The following is an 18,633-nucleotide window of genomic DNA, read 5'->3' on the forward strand; positions in this document are numbered from 1 at the left end:
CCATACTGTCCTTCTCTCTCCCTCTCAAGTATTTGTTTCACCAGAGGAAGCTCAAGTCCCAGGCTAGGTCAGGGTTTTTGTGGGAAGTCATACGGTTGAGCTTTGACGGCTTGCGGAGGAGCTGGGCTGCTGCTTGCCAAGGGGTACAAGACACCGGGCAGGAGGAGAAGGTCCAGGCAGACCTGTAGCTTCAGCGTGAACAATTGGAATAGCTTGTCATTAGGAGCAAAAAGCTATAAAAAAGTTTGTTGAATAGTTTTTAGAGACAGCGCTTGCAGAAATGATTTTTAGCGCGAGTTTTTAGGCGAGATGTGGTGCTGGCGCGAGGATGGCAGTGGTACAGGAAGGCCGGGGGGGTGTTCGGGGTTTCCTCTTGCTCTGCGGGTAACAGGCGCCGCAGCCTGCCGAGCTCCCCGGGTTCGGGGGAGGTGGTCCAAGTCCATGCGTTATTGTGTGGGAACATGTTCTCATTTCAGGAATCCTCAAAGATGGTTTTCCATTAATAAAAACTTTCTAACCAGTGCAGCTCCACACTGTGCTTCCTAAAAGTAAGCTGCTTTCTGTTAAGTGATATTTCATTAAAGTATTCTAAATAGCTTGTGAGTCAGTTTTTGTGAAACATCCATATTTGAACTGATCAAGCTGAATGTCTCATCAAAATTGTCCAAAGGGAAAATAGACATAAAACTGAGTTTTACAGAGCTAAAAGCAAGGATTTGGTCCTGTTGGGACGGCGGAGCACAGGGGAGGAGCAGACGGTTTCCAAGTAGGCAGAATGTGGCGACCCTCGCTGTCGACAGCAGTTGCTGAATCCATATGGATCATCCAGAGCATGAATTTGATGAAATGAGAAGTAACACGTGCAACTGGCTTTTAAAAAGTGTGATACTTCCAGGAGGCAACTAGATAAAACACTTTTATCGGGAATGTCCTCACGGCGTGGTGACCGGTTGCAGGTGCCGTGTGCTGTGTCCCGGTTCCTGCTGGAAGCGGGCACACGGGAGCTGCAGCTGCCTTCCCCGGGCGGCAGCTTCGGCTGCTTTGTGCAGGCTTCAGGCAAGGATACACGCTTCCATGTGTGAAATTTGGTTTTCCTTAACTATAGGAGTAGGTCTTCAAAGCCGGATGGGAGAGAGGTCTAGAAGTTTTAAATATTTTTCATCTGGCTTTGGTGTTTCAAAGGAAGAATGTCCTGCAAGCCTAGTTTCAATTGACGTTACCCACAAGTAAGAGGCAGTGATACGTAATGTATAGTCCTGCTTTTGTCTTTAGAAGGTACATCAATAAAGCAAATTGTATGGAAACATGACTTTTTCTTTTTTTCTTTCTTTTTTCTTTTTTTCTTTTCCTGAGCTTGGAAGTTACCTTAGAGACAGTGAAATGAGTATTTCAGTCTGTACCAGGACCCTCAATATACAACCCCCAGCACTGTGGTTATGCAGCAGTAAATAAAATCAAAGCATACCCTTTAAAAAAAGGTTTGTCAGATATTATTTGAATGACATCAGCATGCAAATTAACGCAATTAAAGCAGAGGAGACATAAAGTGTAAGCACTGTATTGGCAAAAGTATCCTGAAGCATAACGCAGAGAAAGGAAAGTTGCCTTTATTTTTCTTTTGTTCGGTGACATTTTTCGCTGGTCGCGGTGTAGTGGTTCCTGCTCCTAGCTTTGTGTGTCTTAACGAGTCACGTTGTGCGCAGCCCGGACGTCCCCGCTGCCCGGCCGGGGGCTCGGCGGGTGGGCGTGCGCCCGGGGTTTCGGGGGGGCACGTCGCCTGCTCCCTGCCCCGCGGGACCGCTGCAGGCTCCCGTGCGTTAAGGCTTTTTGACTCTCTGCATTGTTGAATAGGGTTAAAAACAAGCACAAGGTCTTGATCCCCCCTCAAGGGGAGGAAAAGCCTAACCAAAGTAAGTGGATAACTAGCCTGAGGGGTTAGGAGAGGGTTAAGTTGGCTTCCGAGGGAGTCCGGTCCGGGTAGCTGTTCCCACCCCAGGAAGGATGATGTTGAAAACCGCGTGCAGCTTTTTACTCCATCATTGTTTACATGACTAACTTAATTAGTTTTGAAATATCCTCAGAGACATCGAACTGGCATAAGCATAGTCTTATGCTAAAGGGCTCACTGTTTATCTCAAACCTGTGATTACTTAGAAAAAAATATATCCGTTTCAGCGTAGAGGCAGATTGACATCAGAAATGACTTTGCAACAAGCAGGGGGGGAAGAAAGGCCAAGCAGCTCTGGATGGGGACCCCGTTTAGCAGTATTTACCCTGGCAAAATTCCCCCTGGCTTTACCAGCAATGCTGACGGAGTGAAAAAGGCTGAGTCGGCACCGAGCAGGAGGAACTTGGTGGGAAGCATTCTTGTGCGCTCTGTGTAATCCTGAATGTGTTTTTAATATTTTGGTTCCTGGATTAAGTACCGAGTTGAAGAGTTTCCATTTGATGTTTTCGCTTTTCGTCTGCTGCATCGTTATGTCCCGGATCTTGGAACAAGAAAGCAACCTCTCCCTACCTGAAGTTTACAGCCCTGCAGGCAGAAGGGGCTCTCGTTTTTAAACCTGAGCGCGCTGAGTAGCGCTCTGATAGCTGTGAGCATAGGAGCGCAGAAGAAAGGGAAGAGGACAGCTTATGGGAGGAGACAATAAGGAAGATTTGATTGACTGAATAGGTTAGAAACTTTGGAGGAAAAGAAAACAGTCATGGTGGAGCACAAAAGAAAAACATATATATTATGTAAAATATATATATGTATGTATGTTTATACCCGCCCCATAAAATGAGTCTGAAATTTGTCTTTCACTTTTTTGTTTTTGTAAGCGCATTAAGAAAAAGGAAAAAAAATAGTGCTGATACTAAAGGCATTTATGTCCAAACCCTATTTAAACATAATGGGAATCTGGCAGCAAACTGCAATCTTTAAATAAAGAGGATATATATATCAAAAGAATCAACTTCAACTCAGTTTGTAATTTGGAGAGTGTTGTAGCCCAAACTGTAAGTAATGCATCAAAGGGAAAGGTGACAAAAATGTCGTTCCTCCTTTGGGGTGGAAATGGCCTTACTGTCTTTGCTATGAGCTGCTGCTGCTGCTGCCTGACACCTGAGTCAGTCGAGTCATTTAATGGGGTGTGTGAATAGTGGCGTGGGTAAAATCGCTTACTCTCGAAAACTTTAACCTGCATATTTGCCAATGCCCTATTGAGGAGGAAAAAGTCTTCTCTTGTATCTAAAACCATGTTGAAGTTGGCTTGTATTTTATACTAAGAAATCACTGTATGTCTGCCCCAACTGTAGAACTGTGGAATATTAGAAATAAATTTTTCTGTGCTATTAATCACAGCATTTTTCTAAGTATAAGTAGCTTGATTCCAGCATATATTTTCTTCATATATGTTCTATCCTTTCTTTGGTTTAAACCTAAAATCAAATTATAATAGCTGTTTTGAATGACTAATCTCCATGTTTTGTTACTGCCACTAAAATAAATACAATATGTATGTAGTGAGGAGCAGAAGGTGGTTCAAATGTTTCCCCCGTGGCCATCCTTTTTTACCTTCTTGTCCGCAGTCACCTTTCTTCTGAGGAGTTTAACAGGGAAAGGCCAATAACCTGTATTTAGTTTCAGAGGAAAGCATTGCTTTAAGTGTTGTCCTTGCACAGTTTGCGAGCTGTGAGCGGGTGCAGTTATTAAGGCGGAGACGGACTCCCGTGCGCGGCGTCCCTCCGCCTCGCGCTCCCCCTCGTCCGTGGACCCGGAGCGTGGCTGCGGGGATGAGACGAGCGGGGCTGGGGGCGGAGGTGCCTGGCTGTAAAAGCGCGTTCTTGGTGTTATAAATAGCCGTAGACAAACTGGTGTCCCTGGGATTGTCGTCTTTTGGACTGCATCAGACGCTGGCCCCAGGGACAAGGTGGTCCATTGCCCGAGTTGTTATTTATTATCCTAATACAAGTAAGTGTTCGTGCTAAAAGCAGACCTAGTTATAGTGAAGTGCTTGGGTGTATATTGGAAATACAGATATACCATAGAACATGCCTTTTTCTTTGGCACGTTTCTTGCTGGTTTTCGGTTGCAGAGCTGAGCTGTGGAGGCCTGAGGGCAAGCAGGCTGCCATGGCCCTTCCCGTGCTGTGTCGGAGGTAAGGGTGTGCGGCGGGTGTACGTATGTCCTAGGGAGCTGAGTGTTTCAAGCTCCTACCTACATCTTTTGGGGGTTCTGTGGAAGCACAAACAACTAGAGGTAGTTCCAGTGATTTTAGTTCATGTTGTTTCTTTCCTTCTGATTTTGTATTTGAAGTCAGCCGTGTGAGTAGCATGAGGGGATTCCCTTTCCCACAGAAGTGGGAGGCTTGCGAGTCCGTCCATAGGTGAATGAATTGCTCAGCTTTCTTCGTTTGTGAAATACTTCCCAGAGACAATGCTTTTATTTAGTTGCCAGTATTACAGATTGACTTTGGGATCTGAAAATCTAGACGGCTCTTTGTCAGTAATAGTGTTTCTGCAGGCCAGACGATGCTCTCATTTACACCTGTGCCACTGCATTCGCCAGCTGGCAGCTGGGGCTTGGCAGAGGCCGCTTGTAGATGAAGCAGATTTGATAATGAATCAGTGAGAAGGAATAAACACGGACCCTTCGCAGGGTTTTGTAGCTCCTTCTGCAGTGAAAAGACACTGTTTAGCGGTTCAGCTGTACATGGTTTTCTCCTCATCTTGTTCGACGTCAGTTATGTCCTGTTTAGCCGGTGGTCCTGAAGCCGTGGGTAGATAACAAAGCAGGGGGGTGAAGGCTCAGACGTGGAGCTCCGGTTTTGGACAGTATCCCTGGGTGCGGTGCGATGGAGGAGAGGGCTGGGGTAAAAGCTGCTGGTCCCTTTTGTTGTGCTTCGCTTTGTGTCTGAATTCGCTGGAGCAGCAAGCCAAGGCTGGGGGAGAAGAGTCCTCACGTGCAGTCCGAGCGGGCCAACGGAAGGACCGGTGGCTGGGGCTGGGCAGCTGGGGGGAGCCGGGGCTGGTGCACCGCTGCACCGCTGCAGGTCCAGCTCGAGTTCCCGCTCCCTCGGCACCGGCAGTGCTGCGAGGGGCAGGGCGACGTGTGGGTGCAGAACAGGAGCAGCTCCCGGCCCCGGCTCCAGCTCCCCTGTCAGCTGCTCAGGCCGGAGGAGATGGCACGGAGCGGGCAGGAGAAGAGGCCTCCTGATGGCAAAGCTGCCGGAAGGACCAGGCGCAGGAAAGTTTTGCCCAGCTGTGCTGCCCTGGGGCTGGAGACACTCAGGGCTAACAAAATACGGAGTTAGCGATCAGGTTCTAATAATCCCATGTGAAATAGAAGAATGTTTTTTCCTTGCGATTTAATACTTGTTCTCATGTTGGAGCCCACGGCACCAGCAGGACAGAAGAAGCCAGCCCTTTAGTGGCAAACCCCTCTCCCCAAGCCGTGCGCCTCCCTCACCCTTCCCCTTCCCACCAGCAGGTTTTATGCTGCTGTTTTAACGACTCAGGGTATGAAAGCATATAATATAAAACGATATTAGAATACTTCATATGGGAATTTTACTTCTTCCTTTTCTTTCTCAGAAATAGCTAGACCATTTTTAATCAAACATGCCCAGAGTGCTGCTTTTAGGCAGAGGCGCAGCAGCGTAACGTTGCAGACAGGGCTTTCCCTGGCTTGAGGCAAAATACGGGAGCTTGTGATGAGAAGGGTTAAGCGATTAGGAGTAAAGGCAGCACTGCGTGCTCTGCATCTAATATACGGGCACATTTGTGTTCAGGTGAATGCTGTGGACTGATCTTCAGAGAGTGCCAGTGGGGTTTGCATAGCAGGAACAATGACAAATCCTAAATTCAGTATGAAAATAATTCAGATAGTCTCCAGTACCCATTTTGTGCTAATAGAAATTATGATACTTAAGAAAAAAAATCACTTTCAAGAAATGGAAATGCAAATGGTACTAAACTAACAGGATCAAATTGATTCTGTTGAACCTAATTTGCAACTTCATTGCTTCAGATTTATTTGAGTGTAATTCTATTGATATCAAAACTAGAGTAACAACGGATGCATCAGGTTTGCAGTTCGCCCCTGGAGATCATTAGCTTGTATACAATTGCATTAAAATGTAATCTGTAGGCGGCTGCCAGTTTTTTGCTTGGTTTGAGGAAATCTGCATGTTGTGGAGCCTCAGGGTAGTTTAAATTAAAGCAGTTAAGAAAATGTAATGTAACAATGATACAAGGAAGGTAGTCAAATATTCATTGTCTTGAGCAGTCTCCCCATCAATATAAGGACTCTTTTTGAGGAAAGCTGCAATATGATACAGTAGATGTTTTGACTCAATTTAATTGCAAAATGAAGTAAATTATTATATAGTATAATACTAAACACCCATATGGAAAACTTTTGTGATAGGTTACAGCTGAGACTATTTGTGTTAAGAGCAGTTAACAATCTTGAACGAACATGTGTTAATTTAGTTTGGTTGTATTTAGCAATTCTTGGGAGGCTGCAGTGCGTTGGGCACAGCACAAGACAAGATGGCCCTGTGTGCTCCTGCGTGCCGGGTGGTGGACGTGCCGTAGAAAATGCAGCATCTAGGTAAAATAGGCCAGTGGGAAGGGGGCAGACGGGGCAGTTAGGTAACCGGGGGAGCTGAACTGAGCATGCACTTCCAGTGTTTCGCCTTTTTGCATCTCTTTCTGTCTCTCGCTCTCTCTCAGATTAACCCATAACAGAAAATGTGCTGAAGAACAGCAAACTTTGTTTTGAATATGCTAATAAATATGATTAGGTTTCCCACCAGTCCTCCTTATTCTTATGCTCTACTGTTACTATTAAGGCAGAAATGTGCCAGTGAAATGAGGGATGGGAGAGGTGTTACCTAAAAACTATTTATGAGAAAATGTTTTTTTCCAGAGCAATAAAGACTTGTTTGCAGCAGTAGAAGTTTTTATAGCCATATACTTGTGCATGGGCTTTATATGTGCGTTTATGAAGTACTTATTTCCTGAAGAGAGAAAATGCAAGAAATTACTTCAGTCGTTGTGTTGCTCCACTGTTTGCACTGTGTGAATCCCTGTTGCAATAGCTGTCCGCACTGGTTCATCCTTGAAACCTGAACTTTCCTTCAACTTTCTTGGTTTATACCGTGCCTATAAATCTGTCCATAACCCCCTGAACAACACTGGCTTTGAACTCCGGTGAATCTACCCAGCGAAATTCTCATCCAAGCTTTAATCTTCTCTCACCTTGATGTATTGTAGCTTCCATCTTTACAGCCTGGCATGCAGAAGCTGAATGCAGTGGTGATAAATGTGCTTCTGACAGTAAAAGCCATAAAGTATGCGTTAGAGATTAACCTAGGCCAAATCCTCGTTCCCAACACCTTAAACTTGGGGAAGTTTGAACTGGGAGGAGCCAAGGAGCCAACGTTTGTGGCTTTGGCCCATCTCTACTGGCCAGCACCTTACTGTTTTGTGTGCTTGTCCTAAAAGAGCACTTTCCGACTGCAAAACATTTAGGTCATCACTGAAATAACTGGCTCAGTTTACCTTCAAAGCATTTTCAGATACAAAGACAGAAGAGTAGTTTGTGATAGTATTTGAAGGAAGGAGAAGAACAAACAATGACAGATCAGAAAACAGATCTTCCCAGCTCTTTCATCCTATTTCTCTTTTCCTGAGGCACACAGGGAATTTGCAATAAAATCATATGCATTGCTTCCTCTTTCAGAAGGGAAGTGGCCAGTATATTCTCTTTTTTTTTCTGGCAGCATGCAAATCTATCAAGCTGTAACAAAAGAAGCTTATTATAGATTTTTTTTTTTCATCTTTTTTTAGAAAGCCACTCATTCGTTAATAAAATTCATTATTGTCTGCTCTATTTTGCAACTTTTGAATGATGTAGAGCAGTATAATTTAGGAATCTGTGGTTTGGAGAAATAGTGTATTAAAATGTGTTCAAATATGAATCATACCTATGATTTTGTTACTTTAAATAGAATTTGTATCATTTAAATGAGCTGAACTGATTCAGAAGATGCAGGTTACCAGGAAATCGGCACGTGCATTGTCACAGCGCATCTGTTTGCAGATTCTGGCCCTGGGCCAGACTTTATACGTGCTGCTGCGTATTAAACCTGTTTGATGTGGAGCCCTTTTTTAGGTGGTCCATAAGGTCAGCCGGTGGGCCAGAGCTCTCCTTGAATACTGTTCAGGCCGAAACCCACTGGCGTCATGGTGATGAGCTGTAAAGACCCTTGGGGCATAGTTAAGCATTAGCTTTTGAAGGATCGTAATAATATTAAAAGTTCAGATGATGATACAGCAGCTAGCTACATGAATGTTTCTTTATGAAGTTTAAGATAAACTGTTACACTTTGCACTCAGATAGACTAATGCCCGTCTTTCTGTCTCTTCACTTATAAGTGAGATTGCTGAACTTGTGAGCAGGAGCCCCATTAAACTGGAGCTACCAATGACCCGACAATTAGTGGTTTTAATCCACAGCTTTTCATGTGTGTCTCCCCTTGCATACGCAAGAGCCACTGTCTAGACCTGTTGGCATTGCTGCATATGAGGGACTGGTTTTACTTCTAAGTAAATGGGCAGCAAATCTCTTAGGTGCATTCACACCACAAGTTGCTTCATTTCTGTTTGTTATCCTTGTCTTTAAACTTAAAATGTTCATGGTTTAGGCTGGGAAAGAGGACAGTCTGTTAAGGCGTTTATTTTTCTTTCTTTGCTGGGGAAGAGGGGGAGGATAAAAGAGAAGAGCAGCTCCATTTGGTTATTTAGTTTCAGGGGGTGGTCAGCAAGTGTGCGCTCCCGGACCACCTGAGCTCCCAGTGCTCGGCTCAGGAGTTCACGTTTAAAGGTCTGTTACAGACTTTATACGAAAGCTCCGGTCAATGCGTTTAACCCCTGTTTGTTGCTGTTGCTTTACTAGTAAAATAAATACTGTTTAAACAATCTTTGCTTGCTTCTTGCAGGGACTTGCACTGAGTTAACATTTGTAAAGCACACTGAGCTTCTCAAAAGAAGGTTGCGACAGGTGTATGTATGAATTTCAATATCCAGTCTTCCCACAAATGCAGACACCAAAATTACTTTTCTGTGCACACTCCTATAACCCCAGTGGTTCACTAAAGGATTTAGGCATATGCTTAAGTCTACTGACTTTAAATCTTTAAGCATGAAATGTAAGCATTTATTGAATTTACTGGATTTAGACATGTGCTCCAGTGCTTTCTTGAGTCAGGACCAGTAGTCTAAGTCCTGCATCCTCCTCATCAGAGATTACAAACACCGAAATGTGTTTGTGGGGGGGTTGACTGCAAGCAGACGTGACTCGGGCTCCACGTGATGCACTCTTTATCGAAGCCCTCACAACAGGCTCTGAGCTTTGGGGTGTTTTTCGTTCATTTGCGTTCTCTGTTCTGCTTTTCTACTCTTCTCTTAAAAAAGCACAGCTGGAGAACATCAGCTGAAACCAAATGATAGTGGAGGATATCTGCTTGTTCTTTGCTGCTCCTTGAGCCTAATTCTGCTAAATTGAGGGTTTAAACAGTGATTAACTGTATTTTACACTTAGAAGCCAAAGGTATCCGTAAAACACCCTCACCCCCATACCCATATCGAGCACGATACATGCAGGCAAGGAGGATGGAAATGTGCCCGAGTCCTTGGGCTCTTCCAGCTTCTTTGCCTCCTGCTCCCCCTTTCTCCTGCTCTTATTTTCATGTACCAGAACTTGAGGGCTGCGGGTTAGCTAGGTGTGGGGTGTGGTTTCTATTATTTTTTATATTTTTACTTTTTTCTCCAGTCTGCTAAACATAAGGTGCTGATGTGCTAATGCGTAAAACTTCATCTGTCCTGAGAGGCAGCTGCGGGAGACGCTGACTGTGTTATCAGCCTCGGCAGATAACAAAATCGCACCATCTGCCACCCGCTGCCTTTGGAGGCGGAGAGCACAACAGCTCGCAGCCGCTGGCCCGGGGGGGAGCTGGCGGGGCGGGGGGCGACGCGCGGGGCCACGGAGGCGCGTGTGGGCTCTGCCCGTGCGGCAGCGGGGCCGCGGGAGCTGGGCGCTTTGCAGCCTGCGACTCCCGAGGACAACGTGAGCTTGGCTGTAGCCTGCTAGGAGCCTGCTGCTCTCGGAGAGATAAGTGCAGGAGTAAGAGAAAAATTACAGTGATTCTTAAAAAGCCATGATGATTCTGTTTTAATGTGGGATTCTCGTGAGTGGTAATTCTCCTAGAGCACCTGAGCTGTAATTGAAATGTAATGCTTGAAGGTATTTCATTTGTGTAGCTAACTGTGTTAGACTGCATTGCTCAAAGACATCTGTGGGAAAAAGATAAGTGATTTGTTTTATCTTGTTATGCTTTGCCTAAATTTTCATTGCTGTTAGGAGATTTATTAGTATTTTTTATGACTGGTCATAGCCTGTGTTCTTTAAAATATTATTTGCAATTTCCTTTCTTTAGAATGTGCCATTTAAGGAACATGAGTCAGATTTTCCATTATTTGCATCAGGGAAGCCATAAAAATGCCAAAAGGATTGTATCTCTGCGCTGTATTACGTGGGAGAATGCATTTGGCCCTTACTGCATAGAATTAAAACAATAATTAAGCTTTGGCAGAAAGCTCGAAAGAAAAACAGCTAGCTGTATATTTATTGTACATGATAATTAAATGGTAGTTACAAATTCCAATATGCCCTAATTCACCCTAATGGAAAGACTCAGGCCCCATCACAATCCTCTAGCAGGTGCTTTAATATCTAGGGGGAAAGGAGGGGAAAAATTCAAGAAAAAGATGAAACAAGAGCGCTGCACTCGAGCGTGATGGCCACTGCAGTGCCCTGGCGAGGGGCAGGGAATCGTCCAACGGAGTAAGTTGGGTCATCAGAGAGCGGAGGAAATCCTAGGAGCGAGCTTTCCTTCCCCGTCTGCTCTGGGGAAGGGTCAGCCATGACGGGGACGGTCTAAGGATTTCATCCGACGTCCATGTTGCTCCTCTGTGCGCATCCCCTTTGCGTTCCCTGATGTGAGACGTGGTCCGTGCTGGCGCCCTTGTCTGCCGAAGCGCTCGCAGTGGGTGCTGTCCCCCCGCATTCCCCGTGTGCCCCACGCGCCAGGCAGGGTCTGTCTGACTCTTTGCAGAAGTGGGAGAGGGAAGAGGTGGTGAGCACGGCTGTGGAAGGTCGCAGCTGGCTGCTCTTGGCACCTGAGCTGGCCCTGGGCAGCAGAGGGACGGTCCTGCGCGCAGCCGTATGGACGGGCATCTCGTGGTCTCCTGGTTCAGGGCTGAGCTTTTGGGGACGTTGTCTGATCTCGGCAAAGCGCGAGGTGAAATTTGGGCAGTGAAAGAACCACGGGGCAGGAGGCCGCGTGATGCCGCCTCTTACCGACGGCAAGGGGGAGAGGGCAGAAGGGGAATCGGGCAGCGTCCAGCACATAGCGACGGGCGTTTAAGAACGCTCTACCCAAACGAAGGTAAGAGCAGAGGGATCGTATGTTTTCGTCGTTTCCAAGACTCTTCTCTGTGCACCAGACATTTATTAGGTTTGCCCGAAGGTTGCTTTCTTTCCCCATTCTTGAACTGCTGGTGCTTCATCTGATTCCTCTTGTCGCATAACGTAGATTTTGGAACAGGAGAGGTTATTTGGTGGTTGCCTTGCCAAGGAGGTGGCTGTTCGCTCATGGTGCTGTTGTTAAGTCAGCAAAGTTAGGTCCTGGGAGATGACCTCTGCTTATTTACTGGTGTGTGATGGCGTCTCTGTCTTGTAACACTGTATTTTTGCTTTTTTCTTTTTCTTTTTTCTTTTTTTTTTTTTTTTTTTTTTAAACCTGACTTTTACATAAAGCTGCCTACAACATTTGGAAGCAACCACATATATGAAATATCACTGAGTACAGGAGTGTGTTTTATTAAGTTTTCAAGGTAAACTAAGGTAACTTGGTATCTTAGTTATTTTATAGCTCTACTTAACTCAGTAACTCCTTAATAACTCCTTAATTTTTGGTGAGAAGAGATTTTTACAAAAGATTGTTTCATTTTTTCAACCAGCTTTAATTTTGCTTTGATTCCCCCCCAACAAGTAGAAATTGTTCTAAAATAAAATTAAAAGTTTGTAGATTAATGAAAGCAATGACCCTTAAACAATATTATATGTTCTTATAGCTTTAAGAATTCCTTTCAAAAATGAGTATTGTCATTTGGCAGGTAACTGTCGTGTGCTAAAAGCTGTTCTTTTGTATAAGTAGTATCAGCATTATATAACATTGCAGTTAGGGATTTTTAATGTTACTGGATGTTAGATGACTTGTGTAGTATCTTCTTTATAAATGCATGTTTACAAAGATGAGGAATTCTTGTTGGAGTGCCAGATTGTTAAATAACTGCAGGTTGCCAAAATTAAATGAATTTTTCAGCCTTTATTGATGTGAGAATTGCTATTGCCCATGCATATTTATTGGAGAAATGCTCACACAGTTGTTTCTAGTTACAAGCCTTGTTTTGCCTTTGTCCTTAGCCATCAGTAATACCATTAAAAAACGTATGTCCATGTATAACATTATACATCCCTCTCACAGCCTAAAGTTAAAGCTAAGATATTTCGTGCACCATTTGGTCAAATGTAGCTCTGAATGAGTAGAGCTGCCGTTGTTGTGTCTTTTCTCAAACTCGTGTGGCGAAGTACATGTAATGGTAGTGTAGAAAAAGGAAGATCTGCCAACAGAATGTTCTTTAATTTGACCCATGGCGGCATGGACTGTATTTCAGATACACTTCTGAGAAGGAGTGGAGGCAAAAGTTTGTTTATTTTTCTTTAAATGGCCTTCTTGAAAACTGCTGGTACAAAATTTGGAGATAAGGGAATTGAGCAGTATTATTTTTTCACTTCTTTATTCTCCTGAAAAATAGTTTTGTGTAATGTGACAGCTCTGAGGAGCTACCTTTGCATGGAGAGCTTTCCTCATGAGCGTCCAAGGAGGAGGAGATTCCTGAAAACACATGCAGAAACACGGCAGGCGGTTGGAGTGAGGCTCGGTCCCAGGTGCGACCAGGAGAGCCGCAGACACGCGCCAGAGCCTGGAAGGAAGCGCTGCGTTTCCCGCGAAAGCTTGCCTTGCGCTGCAGTAGCTCACTTCGAGTTTCTTAGCCTGGCTGGGAATTCAGGACAAAGAGCCATTCTTGTGAATCCTGTTTTCTTTATGATTTTATATTTCAGGTTAGCAGTTTGTTCTTTCTTTAGTTGACAGAACGTTACTGGAGTTCATGTAATGCCAGTCAAATTGCTGGATACAGATTCTTCTGGAGGGCTGGAATTGGTCCTATTTCATTCCACTGTTGCTTATTGTAAAAATAAAAAATTATTTAATAGGAGGAGAAAAATAACGTGTATTAGGTGTGTTACATACTATGATGTTCTAATTGATCATCTTATGCCCTTGGCTGGGACATCAATTAGTTAATATCTTTAGATCTACAAGTTTTTCTTTCTCAAAGGTAAATATTTAATATTCTACAAGGAAGCTCTTTTTTCAGTAGTTAAATTTACAAATGAGCCCGTGGTTTCAGAAGATTCATCTCCCGTCTCTTCCATGATTAGAACAGTCTCTTCTCAGCCCTATTTGTATGGTCTCAATAGCCCTTTAATGCCAAATGGAAATCTCCTTTTGGAAATACTGTTAGTGCTGCTGAATGTTTCGGATACGTAAAGCCCGTACGTGTGTTTTAGGTGGGGCACCTAGCGATATGTACTTGAGATGGCTGAATGTTTCTTTTCCAGAAGAACCAGGTGATGTGTAACACTTGTGAACTTTTATATCTGACTGAGTTTCCATGAAAACCTGAAACAATTTTGGGGTGTGTGTGTGCGTGTGAAAGAGCCGGTTCCGCTGTTAGAGCGGATGAGTAGCAGCCTGCTTCGGCACCTGCTTTGGCCACCACGGTGCCTCGGGGGCCTGGGGTGCTGATGGGAGCCCTGGGCTCCGGCGCGGGAGAGGCGTTGGCGCTGCTGGTCCTCTCGCGGCGCCCTGGGGCCGCGGCGCAGCCGGGCTGCTGGCACCTGCCCTGCGCGGGGCATCTCTGACGTTGTGGTTAGGTTATGTCTGGACTGCAAGGCAGTTGCGCTCTGGTGCAAAAAACAGGGAGACGTGATGAATGGGGGAGTGCTTGCGTTAAGGTATAGCACGTGTCCAATAAGGGGTCTGTTGAGTTAGGCTGCCTGATAACTTTCAGTCTCAATTTTAAATAGTTTTACATTCATCACATAAACCGTTTCAAAACCTAAGGTGATATTTTTTCCTGAACTTACTTTTTTATTATTTAGGACTATGCACAGCTGCACAGTTTTTACTTAAAGTGCAATAGTTATATTTTCCTTCAAGCTCTTAAACCAACCCCCCAGAAACATAACTTTTGTTTATATTATAGACCAAATCTGTTATAATTTTGCTGTAAGTTTGATTTGCCGTTGGATAGAGAGGAGAATAAAAGAATATAGTTAAATTTTCAAGTTGCAAAAACATAACCAGTACTTGTAATTTAGCAGCTGCTGCGAACACTTAGGGGTATTTTCTATAGCATTTGTAAATTCCCTGTGGAAGTGAGTAAGAAAGGAGATACTCATTTAGCATTTCAAACTCAGAAGATCTTTTAACCTTTCCTTAAATTATATTTTCAAGTGTAGGATTAACTCTGCCTGGCTGAACAATTGCACAGATGGCTGCATTTTGCATATTCCTTTGTCTAGGAGAAAAAGAGACCACGTGATCAGTTAATGGCTTAAAACACTGTTAATCTTTATTTTACCTCTTCTTTATGGGACCTCAGAGATTCTGGGAAGATACTTGGAAAATTGTTGTTTATAGCGTGAGACCTGTAGGATGCGTTGTATTCTGTGTCTTGGAACTCGAGCTACTCTTGCTCCTACTTATTAATCCTGGTGAATGAATTTTATAGCTTCACCCCCTAAAATTTAATGTCTGTAAGTCTGGTATGTAAAAATAAAAATTGACTACACCAATATATAAAAAATTTTACTTTGTTATTGGAATAAGAGAAAATTTTTTTTTAATCTTTTAATAGCCGAAATTCTTAATGAAGTAGAAGTGGACTTTGTGGAGAAGTAGACTCCATATCCGAGTCACTGAAGTGGTTATAAAGTTAAATACAATTTTTAGTCTTTCCGCATACCACAGAATGCTAACTTTTCTCACTGGACATTTTTGGGAAACACTGTACTGAACTGCAGACTATACAAGTCAAACACAATTTGATTAGTGGCTGAAAATCCTTGAGGTCAGTTATGTGTCACCAGAGCAGACAGTTTTAATATACAAAAGCAATCCTTAAAGCTGGTATTTTGTGCTTGGTAATGATTTTTGCAAGTAAATTTTTAAATCATGTATTATCTAAAGGATTGGTGATTAATATGTAGTATGCGTAAATCTACGTATGTGGTACATGCAGGAACTCTTGTCAAAACCACCACTGAGTGGTACAATGCACAGGGCTTTTAAGTAATCTGTCAAGTTTATAAAAAGTTACCGCTATGATATAGTCATGAAAGGGATTTTTTTCCTACTATTCGAAAGTCTTACTATGATTTTAAAGGCTATTAATAACGGTTTTCATTCTGTAAAAATTTTCTGTAGCCTTTACAGCTATTATCATTTTAAACCAACAAGTGCAACCTAATCCATCTGGTTAAAGCTGTTCCTCAAAGTAAACGTAACTGGGCAGAGACTTTAAGGCTTTCTTCCAGTTGCTGTTGCATAAAGCTATCCATTACAAATCCTGCAGTCACGGGGTTGTCCGTGCTGTTGGATGGAAACGTGATGATCGTCCTGCAATTCTACAAGAGTCAGGGTGGGATGTAAGGGTGAGGTGGTCTGAGATGCCGCTGATCACTGGGTTTGGGTCTCCAATCTTAAGTGCTATCAGTCAGGCGTTTCTGGCAGATACTTAATTCACTCCTGTTAAATTATACTCAGAATACCGAGAAGTGTTTATATGTTTTGGGGGTGTTTGTGTGTATGTCAGAATACACACACACACAGCCCTCTGGTTAGCTGAATCCTCCTCCCCTAATGTATTCTTAGGGAAAAAGGTTAAATTTCCCATATATTTTTGAGGATTTTTTTTTTCTTCCTATAAATTTCCTAGTAAGAAAGGCTAAGAAAGCATTATGGAAATAGTAGTGTTTGCCAAGAAGTTTGGTTACCCATAAGCAACATTTCCAGTTCCTAAGACCCAGGAGGAGCTGGTACGTAAGGGTCAGAAGTTGCTAGTTTAGTTCATGTTAACAGAAACATGAAGAATGTTGTCTTATAAACAGAGTAGAAGCTCTTTGTCTCATTAGATATCCGGAAATGCAATAACATGTTATGCTGCAGAACTTTAGAAGTCTAGAGAGTGGTTCTGGATTATTTCAGCTTTACAGATAAGGAAACTCGGTCTGAAACTTTGCACTCATTTATTATGTGTGAAAAACACAAAATTCTGTCTCTACTTCTGTTGATAAATGATCTTAGCTACCTCAAGGTTGTCTTTTTTTTTTTCTCACAATACCATTACTATCTTTTTGACTGTTTAATACAATACAGAATCTATGTCACTAATAAATAAAAACACTGTTAAGTGGAGGTGCTGAAAAACTAACCATTATCTATCTTCCATTTTTTTCAGCGGAACCCTTGCCTTTAATGGACTTGTGCCGAAGATCAATTCGTTTTGCTCTTGGCAGAGACCGCCTGCATGACATAGAAATTCTACCTTTGCCTCTGTCTCTGAAAAATTATTTACAGTATCAGTAAGACGTCTAGAACCCTCTGGCCTCACATTGGACTAAATCAATGCAAATGGCAGAAAATTGTTTACAACAAAATATTAATCTTCATGATGGACACTTAAGTGTTATTTAATTTTTAATATATATATTTTTTCTGAACCAGTGATAGCAGATCACTATGGGGGGATTACTCAAGAATGTGAAAACATTGATTTGATCTAGATTCATGTGTTATCTGTTGCCTATTCTGTTTACAGTCCTGAAGGCCATTATCTTCAGCTGGCATATAGTGATTTATCTTTGTTGACTCTGATAAATGCCAACAGAAAATCTGCCCTGCAAGATCCATTCTCATGCAGGACAGAGCATTCTTCAGTAGTGTGATTTTTCTCCCTCTCTCCCCTACACATACACACACATGCATCTCTTACAGATATAGTCAACTAGCAAAGGAAAAATCTCCATAGATAAATTCTGAAAAATGGTTGAACTTTGGTTTTGGTTTCCAGAGTTAAGAGTTTTGAGTGTTCAGCACTCAGCATAATCAGGCCTATAATATTTAAAAGTCTTAACATTAAAAAAAATAAGGAGAGAGAGTTTATTGTCTAGAAGGAGAGTGTGTGATTAAAAACATGAGGAAAAAATGGTATGCAAGTCTGAAAGATCAGTTTTTGGCTGTGGTAACAGTAAGAAGCAGTCCATTGTTTTCAAGACCAAATCTTATCCCTCTGAAGTTCTGCAGTTTATAGCAAAGTGTTCACTATCCCAAGATTTTAGGATATTTGTATTTTAGAAAGCTTGTCACTTTTTTATTTGAACAAATTTATAATTTTTATGTGGTATGAACTCTAAATACTTGGTTCTCTCTTTAATGTATGTGTGGTTATAATGTTTATTTATCTGTTTAGAGTCTGTGGAGTTCTCATTTAACTGTTTCCCATCTTGGGGGGACTGATCTGTTTTTGTTTTCCTCAACTCCACCTGAAATGTATTAATTTTTCAGGCTCATCCCATTTTTAAGATGCTGCTTTCTATTTGCATTTCTTACATGTTTCAATTTATCTGCCTGATCAGTTACCTAGTTTTTAAACTGGAAGTTGTTGTTATGGCAGGATGTCGAATGTTTAGACTGAGCTGCCTTCAGCATATTTTAATGTGAATTTACTGATGAATGAGGAGAAAATTTCTAATAAAGTCTACTGTCCAAAATAAAACTCGTGTCTGCTTTGTTGAAGTGTTAACTATACACAGCACTGCACGCAGAGTTGAAGTCCAGTTCCTCCTGCGGCTTTGCAAATGCTTCTGTCCAATACCGCTTCGGAAGTGCTGCTTTGAGTTCACGTGCGAGTGACAATGGTGACATCGCAGGCAACATCATGCCCTGTTCCTCATGCATCCACTCACTCTGCATATGCTTATTCTCTAGACTGAGGCTTTTAACGCATTTCTGGCCAGACTCTGCTAAACAAAACCACAGCTGTGTGCTAAGATGCGATTTGAGACTCAGTCTGTCCAGAGCAATGGGTTAAAGCTTTAGGTCAACCTGCTTTTGAGGTAAGCTGAAGCTTGACTGCTGTGCGCACTGGTGAAACAGGCAAAACCACTGAAGTGCAGGTGGTTGCCCTTCTCTCAGTCACTCTAAGAAAAAGAGTTACATGTTTCTGTTTTCTGATTGAATCTGAGATAAACAAGATACAATAACACCAGCAAGAGTGGAAGCACCAAGGGCAAGGTAACTTAGGGATGTGGTAAATGGACTAACAAGCATTTGCTCCTCTGGGCTTAACCATACATGCTTATTTCAGCATCAACTTACTTTGGGACTTGCA

General features: G+C 42.9%; 1 protein-coding gene across 1 annotated transcript in view; it reads left to right on the forward strand.

Annotated features, from left to right (window-relative positions):
* Positions 1-18,018, forward strand: part of SPSB4 (splA/ryanodine receptor domain and SOCS box containing 4) — a 96,292-nt gene extending 78,274 nt beyond the window's left edge. Inside the window, exon 3 of the mRNA XM_026109783.2 lies at positions 16,702-18,018. Coding sequence (XP_025965568.1) covers positions 16,702-16,829 — 128 coding nt within the window. The 3' untranslated portion in view covers positions 16,830-18,018. The remainder of the gene's footprint in view (positions 1-16,701) is intronic.
* The last annotated feature ends 615 nt before the right edge of the window (positions 18,019-18,633 follow it).

This window comes from Dromaius novaehollandiae, chromosome 9 (genome assembly GCF_036370855.1).
Source record: "Dromaius novaehollandiae isolate bDroNov1 chromosome 9, bDroNov1.hap1, whole genome shotgun sequence".
Lineage (NCBI taxonomy): Eukaryota > Metazoa > Chordata > Aves > Casuariiformes > Dromaiidae > Dromaius > Dromaius novaehollandiae.